Below are 12,672 nucleotides of genomic sequence, written 5' to 3' on the forward strand. Positions count from 1 at the left end.
CAGAATTAGAATAAATTTGAGATTATTTGAAGTAAAATGCTTAACAAAATATACTTTTATTCTCAGCTTGTATGAAGTCAGCATTGACTTACTTGTAGACTCCTCTAAATATTTAACAAGATAGTGACACTCAGAAGTCTGTTTGGAATACTTTCAGGAAAAGAGAATGGTTCAGCAGTTTGAAAATGATTGCTGCTATAAATTTTTAATCCCACTGTTTGATTATTTTAAAAGCAATATAGCAGTTCAGTGCTTTGTCCTAAAATTAGGTGATATTTTGAAATTGTGCTTTGCTTTTCAAAATAAATTTAAAAAGACTGTATAGTCAAATGAAGAATGAACTTCACATGAGAAAAGAATAAGCGTGGGGAACATTTCTGCAGTAATGTCTGAATCCTGGCTAAGACTAAGTATCGTAACTTAATTTCATGTAACCAATATAAGCTATTTTGCACACATAATTACGGAATCAATCAGACTTATAATAATTTTAAAACAAGGAGAAGCTGTGGTCCATGCCAATTTTCCTAATATTAAAAGCTATGTATTATATTAATTTATATTTAGTTCTGGAAACACAAAAAGAGATTGCATAATAGAGTTAATTACACCTAGTCTTCTTCTGTTTTCTTACTCATAGAAATTGCTAAATTTGCATCCTGTTTAAGAAGTAAATCCAATTTTCAGATAACAAAGGTGATAATTGGTCCATCAGTAATTCATTTCCTAATTTTTAGATCTTTAAAGGTTTCTTTCATTAAGCCTGTGACTTTTTTTCCTTCTTATTTAGCCAGATCATTTAAATTATATAAGTATCAAGCAAAAGCTTTCTTGAGAAATTTATTAATCCATAAAATGCATTAAGATTCTTCATCATTTTTTATTGTCTGAATTTATCCTAATTTATATTTTTTCCCTTAAAGAATATTCGATCTTTAATGGGAGCAGAAAAAACCAAAGGATTTTGCCAAATCATAATATCCCCCAGTGTTAGAGATGGAATCTCTCATTTGATTCAGTCTGCTGGTCTTGGGGGGATGAAACATAATACTGTTTTGATGGCATGGCCTCAATCCTGGAAGCAGACGAATAATACATTCTCTTGGAAAAACTTCGTTGGTATGTGTTTTTTAAAATTGATATGAGTAGATTGATAATTTATATTTATTGAATTGACTGTATCATGTCGAAAGTTTCAAAGATAACTGTATCATGCAATTGATGGCTTAATAACAAAAGTGAAGTGGATTTCACAGACCATAATTAATGGTTGGGATATAATCCACTTGAATGTATACAAATTTATGTACCCATTCGCAGTTGTTCTTTACTGAGTTAAACTCCTACTTAAAGAATCTTTCAAAAATGAGATTCCTATATTTAGTCTCTGTGATTTGTACACAGAGCGAAATGATTAGTTTTTTCAGCCTTCCGGGATCTATTCAAATACTAAACAGCTCAAATTATATCAGGTGATGCCAAGAAAGTATTACTAAATCTACTCCACTTTTAGACTTCACATTTTCTATTAGGCATTGATCTGTATGATTTTTTTAAAAAATATATTTCATTGATTTTTTTTAACATAATCACCTTAATATTTGGTAAACAGCATGTCTGGGTTTATATTTAAAAAACAATCAATAACAATTAGTTTCTATAATTCTATAGTCCACATAGTAGCTTTGCTTGATTTTCTCTTCTTCCAATAATATTCTTTTTTGCCCACCTTGCATTAATACAATTCTTATTATTTTAATAAATAACAATTAAATATAGACATTTTTCTACTATTTCTGCAAGTAATAACCACCTAAATATAAAGCTTCTTTTCTAACTGATCATCCCTCATCATAGACCCTGTTTACAAAATTATTGTTTAAGCTTGTTTTTCCCGCAATGTTCAAAACATTCTTACCGGCTGAGATTTTCTCGAAGTTAATTTCACTTAAGTATTTAAGTCTTTTTCCTCATGCAGGCCATCCCAACACTTTTACCTTTCTCATGTCTTAAAAAGAAAAGAAAAATAAGATAGTATACTAGTTAAAATACATGTCCCTCTTAGGCTAATGTACATTTATATACAGAATTTTTCTCTTCTTTTAACCATATTCAAACATAAGTTTAATCTTTAAATGTTCCATTTAATAAATCCAATTATCTAACCTTTTAGATCTATTCAAAACATTTTTATCCATTAAAGTTTTCTCAAGATCAATTACACTTAAGCATCTAAGACATTTCTTTTATATAAACCATCCCATCATTTTTATATTTCTCATGTCAAAAAACAAAAGAAAAAAGAAAAAATCTACTATGTTACTTGAGGGGGTCATCCCTCTTAAACTAAAATTCATTTATAACCAAAATCTATTTAACCATATTCAAACAGATGTTTAATTTTTAAATATTCCCTCTGATAAGTCCCATCTAATTTCTTAATTCTCACTTTATCTTTTTTTTTTTGTCAAACATCTTTCCTGATCAGTATGTTCCGCTGAATCAAAGAGTCTTCCCATAGTCTTGTAAATGTTGTAAGCACAAAAGGCAAATCAAGTAAGATGTTTTTATGGGAAGGTTTCGCCCCTTCGTATTCCTTGAAAATCTTTTCCCTTCTTTCTCTCTTAATTTCTCTTATCATTTTTTGTCTGTCATGTTCTCGTAATTCTCCTGACAGCTCTGTAATCCATTTTGTTGAATCTTTTTTCTTGTCCTCAGACTTATTCTGTGATCTTAGAGTATAAGTTATCTTTTCCATATCCAAGATTTCCTTCAAGTTTTTTTTTCCACCTGGGTTAAGTCATACTTCCTTCTATTGTTAGGTTCCATCTTTAAAACTCTTTCCTCTGGTTTATATTCAGTTGTCTGTTTTATCTGCTCACTCTCTATTTTTATTTTTTAAGAGTGTTTTTGTTGTAAAGTTAAATTGGAGATGTATTCATATTATTTTCAAAGTTATTTTTAATTTCCTTCTGGTTTGAGATCAGTGTTGTTTGAATTAGTTGCAACATAGCATACATTTCCTATTGGAAAGTGTTTTTTCTTGGTATATTCTTTCTGCAGATCTCTGATTTTCCATGATAGCCAAAAATCAGGATTTTCCTTTCTCTGAAAACAGCTTTAAAGTCACAATTGAGTAGGTATTTATAATCCAGAAAGGTCAAGTTTTTTTCCTAAAGTTTATAATTTTCATTTTGTAGATAGCCCAAAATGTTTTCTTTTTTTGCCACAATTGTTCTGTTATTAAGACATTAAGGTCACCAAAAACAAGTTATCTTTTCCTGGACTTTGCCAGTTCCTATACTGAAGCAACTACTGTTGGATGTTTTCATCCAGCACCAGTTCGTTTTTCAGTTTTCAAAATAAACAATTGCTTTCTTCTGTTTTCATGATTTAAAAAGAAAATCTTAACAAATACCACCAATTTTAAACTTGTCCAGGTTTGGGTCTTATATTCATTTCATTTCAATATATTCCTGTCCCCCATAAAAAGTTTAATTCACTGCTTCTGTCTATAGGAGAGTGGGGAAAAATCCCCCTCCAAAATCCCCCTCCTCACTTTTGGAGGCTTTTTGCTTCGTGGCTCCCCCCCCCCCCAGGAAATCAATTATCAAGTAGAAGAGAGAAAATCAATATTCTTATCCAGTTCCAATCACATTGTTTTCAGTCAGCTTAAAATGGCGCTTTAGGGCTTCAGCTGTTGTAGCTTGGGCTAGACTCTGGAGTTAAGCTAGCCTGCTGGTTTCTGGAGGGCTCTCCCTGAATAACCAGATCGACCGCCGTCTCTCCATGATCGGTGGGACTTCCCTCCTTTGTCATCTCTCCAGGGTGACATTAGGCCCTTTTAGGGTCCCCAAACAGAAAGAAATTGGTTGTAGGGTGTGGAGCCCCGTGATCCCTCTACTTGCGCTACTGCGCAAAACTGGAAGCTGATCTGTATGATTTATTATTATTATTATTGCAATCTACATGCCAGAATACAGCCATGATCAGTTGATCAAGTAACACCACAATAATGACTGTCATCTAGTTTCCCTTGGGGCACACACAGAATTGGAAGCAGAGGAACTGTTCGGACTTTTTATTCTCATGGAATGTGTCTTTTCTGTATCTTCTTCACCCTGGTCCTCTGCTACCAGACTCCTTGAAAAAATTTCCCAAAAATTAACTAGTTGAATCCTCATTATCATGTAGTAGTCTCAGCAGCTCAGACTGCAGCTAGCTTGCTGTGAGAATATCTTTACGTCTTGAGATAACCTGCAACCAAGCACTGGTCTACTATCTTTCCCCTTACAGCTTGAAGGATTTGGCCATAACTTCCCTTCAGGTTCACATAGATAGGTCCTCCTAATGTCTTGGAAGCCTTGCTTAAGAACTTGTTATGCAGCTAAGTACAGATCCTTTGCAGATTATGCAAGAAGGGAATAAATTCAGTTCCCTTCAGTGTTTTTCCTTTTGGCTTTTCCTTTACTTCTGAAGCATTGTGGCTTGGTTTTCATTTCCATAAACCTACGTCTTTCTTTTGCCCTCTAGTGGATACTATTTAACTCTTTTCTAATGCTTTTTAAAGAGTTTTAGGAAATATTTGATTGTGTTCACCACTAGTATCCCTATCAGCTCCTGCTTGGGACCTTTCCCTGCTTCTAATGTTAAAGCCTTTTGAACAGCAGGTGACTAGTCCAAATCATCTTTTTTAAGTTGTTTTCTCTGTCATAAAGTTACATCATTACAAACGGATTGGCATTTGTTTTGAGTTTTTCAAGGGACTGAGTCTTTCTCCTCAAAATCTTTTCATGTAGAAAATTGCAGACATCAAACTGTTTTTATCTAGCTAGATGACAGTATCTTCCTCAGATCTTCGATCACTTTAAGGAAGGCCATAATTACAATATCAGAATTATTTAGGTTGTTACGAGCCCAGTATTCTGCTTTTATTCTTCATTATGGACATTATATTCTTGGAGAATTGAAGACCTGTGCTTTGTTCAGTCACCATATGAGCACCAGACTCGATAATAAGCTATGTACATTATCTATATGTATATAGATAATGATAAGGAACTGGTTATTCACACAACTCATTGTCTAATTCTATTCAGCATTGAATGACTTCAGCATTCCTCTCACATTACCAGGGATTTAGTGGAAACCACACCTGGTTATATATGTTGCACACAGATGTGATTTTTACCAAAAAAATTATAGAACGTTGCAAATAGGCTTTGGTGTATTCATCTAACCATTAGGTGTGAATTAATAAATGACTTCTTAGAGAACTGGAGTTACAGCTAAGTAACCAGTTCTTATTATATGCTTTCTAGTGCACATGTTAATTCTTGTTAAGATCCTTAAACATTACTTACACAAATAATTATCTAAATTTCTATTCAGAGCAATTTTGTCTGTTATTGATGTTCCTATCAAATACTTCTGATGTGATATTCACTTGAAGCAAACAAAGTCATTTGTTTAAGTAATTGTCAGGTGTATAAAAGGTATATAAAGCAGATCTGCTTGTTATAATTTTAAAATTAAAATTTAAAATGTTGTAAAACATCAATGTACTATTTTCTGTTTAAGTTAGGAGCTATAGTTCAGACTTCTTAGAAATGCTTCCCATGAATTAATAGTAAAACTCTAAAATACCGATTACCCTTTGTGTTTCAGACACTGTACGAGAAACAACAGCTGCACAGCAAGCTCTACTAGTTGCTAAAAACATAGACTTGTTTCCAACGAATCAGGAACGTTTTAGTGAGGGCAATATAGATATATGGTGGATTGTTCATGACGGTGGCATGCTTATGTTGCTTCCTTTCCTCCTGAAACACCATAAGGTAGTAGCATTATTTTACTTTGGAAACTTGGCAAAGATTGAGATATATTGCTATTGACATATAAGAAGGTAATATTATTTCAGACTCATAGAGATCTAAAAACAACAACAAAAAACAGGATAAAAGAGAGACAAGAAATCAAACTATTGGCTATACATAGTCCATAACTGAAGAGAGGCAGTCAAGAAAGGTGACTCTCAGAATGAGCTTGGTAAGTGATGGTGAAAGCAACAACAACAACAACAAAATTCTTAGGATATGTTCAAAGCAAGAAAGAGTATGTACAGCTGTTTACTGAAGATGGCAAAATGCTAGCATGTATCAGCACAGATTTATCATAAGCAAGTGTTGCCAGGCTGATTTTATCTCAGTTTTTGATTGGGTAACTTCCTTAATAGATTGTGGGAAAGCATGTATCATGGCAAAACATTCAACAAAATAACCTTTGACATTCTAATTAACAACCAAATTAAGGGTAGGCTAGATGCATGACAACTAAGCAAATGTAACTGACTTGAAAATTAAGAAGTGCTCATCAGTGGTTCCTCATCCACCTGGTGTGAGGTATCAGTTGTGGTCCCATAAGATGCAGGTCTGGCCCCTAAATTCTTCAACATTTTAAATTAATAATTTGAATGAAGAGATGGCTTTCTTATGAGACTTACCAAGGGCTCAGTTTGGTGGGATAATACCCTACACCACAGGTCTGCAACCCGCGGCTCCGGAGCCGCATGCGGCTCTTTCAGCCGTCTCCTGCGGCTCCCAGTCCTCTGCCATGTGCAGTCCAAAAAAAAAAAAAAAAGTGGGACTAAAAAAGTTCAACCAATCAATTCAAATATGCAGGGTAGGTGCATATCTTGCCTTGGCTCCACTCTTCAAACCTTGTTCTGCGCATGCGCGCATGTACGTGCATGTGCACACATTTTTTGCAGCTCCCAGTTTTTCCTTTTGTGAGGGAACCGGTTCCGAGTGGCTCTTTCACTGTTTCAGGTTGCTGACCCCTGCCCTAGACAATAAAAACTAAATGATAATTTAGATTGGATTATTCTCTGCTACCAGCTAGCATCTAGTGATTCTCCAGATTTTTGCAGTTTAAATCTGGTAGTCCTAAATGTGAGATGACACAGTTTGGCATTAGCACTATTAGTTTAATTCACATAATAGTTCACACGAACATTAGGCAATATTTAGTTTTGATGTGTCTATGCCTTCCAGCATCTCTCGCTATTAGCTACTGTAACTGGGAACCTCTTCAAAATACGCTTTAACAACACTGGTGACTTTACATTATGCACTTATCCACCAGCATTCCTTTAACAATTATTTATTGGATAAGTTATTGTGGTCTGATTTACAATATGAACTTCTAAGCCACACCATCTGGGTTCATTTAAGCTGAGCTAAAAACAAACTATATTATGGTGGTGTGTTCAAAATATTATATGTGCAGTGCTATATCTTTTCATAAATATCAGATGCTTTCAGTTAAAAACAATCTCCCAGCAACAACTGTAGTGGTCAAATTAATTGCATTTTTTTAAATGCAGCATACTTTCCTTTTTATAGGTGTGGAGAAAATGTAGAATGCGGATCTTCACTGTAGCTCAGATGGATGACAATAGTATTCAGATGAAAAGTGATCTTCAGATGTTTTTATACCATCTACGAATTAAAGCTGAAGTGGAAGTTGTTGAAATGGTAAGGTCTAAGCAGTTACCAATTAATGCATTTATAAAGTGCACAATTTAGGCGGAAAAAAGTGTGATTTTCCCCAGATCAGTGGGAGGATTTGGTCACTTTACAATAAGTCCTTCTGGAGAGAAGAGGCAAGTTCAGATTTTAAGTTTTAATTGTTGGAGGAGTCTTTGAATTTCAAAGTAGATCCTAAAAGAGTACGTAGGATGAATTGGAACTAAATCTGACTGAACTTCATTTTCTTAGCATTAGATTTTAGGGAAAGTTGGTAAGAGACTTTGTGCTCCAAGCAAACATCTCTCATCTATATCTCCCGCCCTTTCTCCACTTCAGCCAAAGCTGCAGTGCACTAAAACAGCTGGCACTTTGTCAATCTAGACCCACTGGGATAGAACAGTAAATCCAACCAAACAACTGTGTAACAGCAGAATAGGTCACAGTGTAAATAAAGAATCCCATTCAATGTAACTTTGCACCTGTCCTTTCCAGCTGCCAGCGGCTTCCCACTCCTTTTCTTTCTTTACTCCACAGCTAGGAAAGGAATTCTTAACAAAGGTATCTAGGATGCTAAAAGCAGTGAGTGGGTGTGACTTACAAAATAGGGGACAACCTTGCTCCCATATTTAGATGAGTACAATGTTAAGTCAGGGTATGTGCAAAATATGCTATTTGGCTTTCCCAAAGTAAGTAGATCTAAACTTTAAGAAAAAAAAAACTTGAGATAATTTGATAGTTGATACTGATGCTCATCAAAATGGTATACAAACTTTCATTTTGTGTGTGTGTGTGTGTGTGTGTGTGTGTGTTTTGGATAGTTTAATAATATTCATGAAATTGGTACATTTCTATAAAGTCTTCATTGATTATCATAATGCAATATTTTATTTATTTATTTATTTTTATTACATTTATATCCCGCCCTTCTCCGAAGACTCAGGGCGGCTTACAAACTTAGCAGTAGCCTTCATTCTATGTATATGCCTGCTTGTTAGGGCTTTCACACACACCCAAGCGGCATTATTACAAAGTCAGCTTATTGCCCCCAACAATCTGGGTCCTCATTTTACCTACCTCGGAAGGATGGAAGGCTGAGTCAACCTTGAGCCTGGTGGGATGCGAACCTGCACTAATTGCAGGCAGCTGGTGTTACTTAAGGAGGCATTAGCCCACTGCTCCACCAAGGCTCCAATATAGGATGACATATCTTGTATTTTAGTGCCTTTGCTGATGACGTAGACTGGTTTCATTGGAAAAAAAATGTTATATTAAATATAAAATGAGAGATGTTCGATTTACAATGTTTGACTTTAAAAGTTGAAAACATCTTCTTGATGGATAACTTTTGATGGCCAGGATCCACATATAGCAGTCTGTAGGTGCCTAGAAGCGGCCATTGGTAGTGAAATGATAGAGTGAGTGCGGTCATGATTTTGGGGGTATGGTGCTATCTTTGTTTCTGAATTATTGTTAAGCATATTTCTGGATTTATTTCTATGTATTTGTTGTCCCATAACTATAGACATCTGTGCCACTGACTTAATAATGCATTGGCAAGATGCTACTTTATGTTCTTTCCTTTTCAAGGCAACTTAAGCTGTTGCCCTCTAGACTTTTGTAAACAACTTCCAGTATCCCACAGCATTGATTGGAGGACTGCAGATTCCCCATCGTTGTTAATGTCCACATAACCATTCTGCATCAGGCATATCTATTACAAGACAAAATTTTGTTAAAATGAAAAAATGTACAACACGACATGGGCATGCAAGTGATACCCCTTACATATTTGTGGTAACCTCCCAGAGTTTGCATCACAATGCATCAGGATGCCCATGTCTGCGTAAGCATCTTATTTTACAGTATAAAAACTTGCTTAAAGCAGTAATACATTCTTTAAAATTGGCACATATAAATTTGAATCTGATACCTCCCAGAGTTTGCATCACAATGCATCAGGATGCCCATGTCTTCATCAGCGTCTTATTTTACAGTATAAAAACATGCTTAAAGCAGTAATACATGCTTTAAAATTGGGAGATATAAATTTGAATCTGATCTGAAGCACATACAGGTGGTCCTTGTTTAACAACCACTCATTCTGTGACTGTTCAAACTTATGGCACCACTGAATGAGTGGTAGTTACAACAGATCTTTGACATTCTGGCTGTCCCCATGGTCATGTGATCACCATTTGCAAAGTTCACTGCTGTCTTCTGACAAGCAGAACCAATGGAGAAGCCAAGAGGAGGTCATTAATGAAAATGCTGGAACTACCACTGCTAAGTGGCAAGATCTCCTGACTTCATTTTTTATGGCTGTGCAAGTTTAGCAGTGGAAATTCTGGTCCCAACAGCTGTTATTGACTTAGAGCTAGCTGTACAAATTTTGCCAAGGGCTGCAGTATATTATAAAATCAGAGATTATACTTGGAATTTGAATGTAACTAACACTTACTTGTTTTTACAGTTTGAAAATGATATTTCAGCCTTTACATACGAGAAGACTCTTGTGATGGAGCAGAGATCTCAGATGCTAAAACAAATGCAGCTCTCAAAGAATGAAAGGGAGAGGGAGGTAATGAATTTTCTTTAGTTTGGCAATAGCATTTTAGTTAATGAGAACATTATTTCTGGATATTCCCGCAAGCGGGAATCTTTTATGAATCATAAGTGCGACAAGTTCATCTGTTATTACAGTGAAGAGGAGCGGTTATTCAACATGCAGCATGCTTTGAATAGAAAAGTCTTGAGCACAGTTTCTATCAAGATTTAATTTGATTTCCTTTGGAATAAGTTCCATTACTTTTTCAGAAATGCTAAATTGTTAATATTTAGAATCTTAAAACCTTTGAATGATGGCTAGAGTAGTACGCTATTGAGAATATCTCAGGGTAGGACTTTATTCTTTCATCTCCGTTCTTTTCAGCCCTTTAAAAGCAATTTAATATTTCTAATCAATATACTGATTTTTCTCCTTCATGTTTTAAAACTCTCATTTTTTTCCTCTCTATTAAGACATTTTACAATTTCAAAAACCTTTATACTTTGGGGAGGATGGGGGGGGAACCCACTATTTTAACCTAATTAGTTTTGCAAATTTCTGAACATTTTCAGAATATTGGACTCCAGTCTTTATATTCATGTCATGTTACTGCAGACTTTTCATTCAGCTTAGCAGCTCTGCTAACTTGTTTTTTCTCCAGCAAGACTGGGATTTTTGCAAGGTATCTCATACATTCTCCTTTGCAAATTTTAGGAATAAAAGGATCAAGTTGACTAAGCTGGCAATGAAAAAGGAAAGCTGTTTTTAATCTAAGACTGCCATTCTTTAATCTAAGTCCATGTTTAAATTTTGCTTGATTGCATTTTCTCTCCTTTTTCTTTGGAGAAATATGTTTAAAAATTAAACTGTAAAATCCAGAGTTTTTTTTAATTATATGGGACATTAATCCTGTTGCTCATATGTAATGAGTTTCTTTGCTGTGATGTTTTATAACTTAAACAGATAACATCACTAGTTTAAAATACCTAGAGAATATGTTTTTGATTTTGGCCTTCCCTTTATGATATCACATTAATCTAACTAATAAACTGGGCCCTAAGACGAAAATAAAATACAAAAGAGCTTTGAAACCATACCATATCACTCTTGGTAAAACTCTAGTATATGATTACTAATTTTCTTATACTAAACTTTAATTTAAAAAGTTTTTTCTTCTTTTTTGGAAACCAATCAGTGTTTGGTCATTGCACTAACTGCCTAGAGAAATAATTGGATTGGATTTTATTCCTTTTTGAGAAATTGGGTAAATAAATGTGACTGTGAGTGAATGTGCTAAAGATTACGTTGCCGAGTTGAAGGGTATCTGATATTTAAATGTGCTGTGGTTTATTTTTATTATTTTTATTAAATATTGTATTTCATTGTCTAATGTAATATCCTTTTTCTGTATGCTGGTTGTGCCTGGTGGCCTTCCTGTCTCAGATTCAGAGCATCACTGACGAATCTCGTAGCTCAATCAGAAGAAAGAGCCGCTCTAGCCCACAGGGTATTGGCCAAGCGGTAGACAGTCTGCTACCTAACGATATTCAGGAAGAAGAGGTAGAAGATACCCACCTAGTTGTTCCCTTCCCATCACAACACTTCTAGTGCCTCTCTAAAATGTAACTGTACTAATTATTGCCACTGCCTGTTTTTCCAATTCTTACTAAGTGATATTAACATTACGTGTAGAGAGTGCCCCTTCCACGAATAAAAGTACATTTTTGTGAAAAATGTATACCATTCAATAGTGCTTTTCCATAGCTAACTCTTGAATTAATACCATGACAATCTTAATTATATTGAAGAACTAAACAAAATAGTTTGTTCTGAATAACTACATCTCTTTGGTTTTGTTCTGGTAAGTGTTCATTGACTCCGTGAGTTTGTGATGATATAAAGGGGGAAATAACTCTTCAATGAATCCATTAGCTATTAATCTTTACAACATAAAGTATGCTTATTGATGAAGATCTTTTAGGAAGAAATGTTCCACATAAATTGTATGGTACTGCATATCACCTTTTGGAATATATCCTGCATTGCCTTACCTGAATTATAATATCATTCTAGAACAGATCAGTTAAAAGGAGTGCTAAATAAGATGGAGTACCCTATTAGTAGGATATTGTTCAATACACTTGCTTAAGAATGTTAACTATTGATATTAATGCACACTGGAAATTACCTCAGATTACTCCATTTTTATTTCAATTACATCTTGATATAGAATTTTTCTCCACCATAGATAGATATACATCACAAACAGGCAGTCTGTTTTAGTTGCCAGTGTAATACTGAGTCCTGTTTAAAGAGCTGGATTGAACATTTAAAACCCAGAAGACGGGAGGAAAAGCAGGAATTTGCATAGATATTTTCTATATTTGCCATTAGAATTCACATAACCATCTCCTCTTTACTTTGTAAAATTACAATCTTTGAAATTAGAAACCTGTCCATTTCTTAATTTAATAATAGGCGTTGGCTATATTTTTATTTTTGAATTTTAAAATTCTCATTCAGAACAAATTTGCTATAGTGCAGTACATGAAAAAGTGGCACTTCAAGTGTGGGCAAATCCTTAGTTCATAGCAACAT

The 12,672-nt window shown here is 34.6% G+C and overlaps 1 protein-coding gene across 2 annotated transcripts in view; it reads left to right on the forward strand.

The window, feature by feature from the left end:
- SLC12A7 (solute carrier family 12 member 7) overlaps positions 1 to 12,672 on the forward strand; it is a 115,306-nt gene that overhangs the window by 71,160 nt on the left and 31,474 nt on the right. Inside the window, exons 18-22 of one of the 2 annotated variants that reach the window (XM_081323470.1) lie at positions 924 to 1,119; positions 5,668 to 5,837; positions 7,404 to 7,535; positions 10,000 to 10,107; positions 11,518 to 11,634. In XM_081323470.1, coding sequence (XP_081179596.1) covers positions 924 to 1,119; positions 5,668 to 5,837; positions 7,404 to 7,535; positions 10,000 to 10,107; positions 11,518 to 11,634 — 723 coding nt within the window. The remainder of the gene's footprint in view (positions 1 to 923; positions 1,120 to 5,667; positions 5,838 to 7,403; positions 7,536 to 9,999; positions 10,108 to 11,517; positions 11,635 to 12,672) is intronic. The other variant, XM_081323471.1, reaches the window with a different exon arrangement.

The sequence above is a fragment of the Vipera berus genome (genome assembly GCF_964194415.1).
Source record: "Vipera berus genome assembly, chromosome: 3".
NCBI classification, from domain to species: domain Eukaryota; kingdom Metazoa; phylum Chordata; class Lepidosauria; order Squamata; family Viperidae; genus Vipera; species Vipera berus.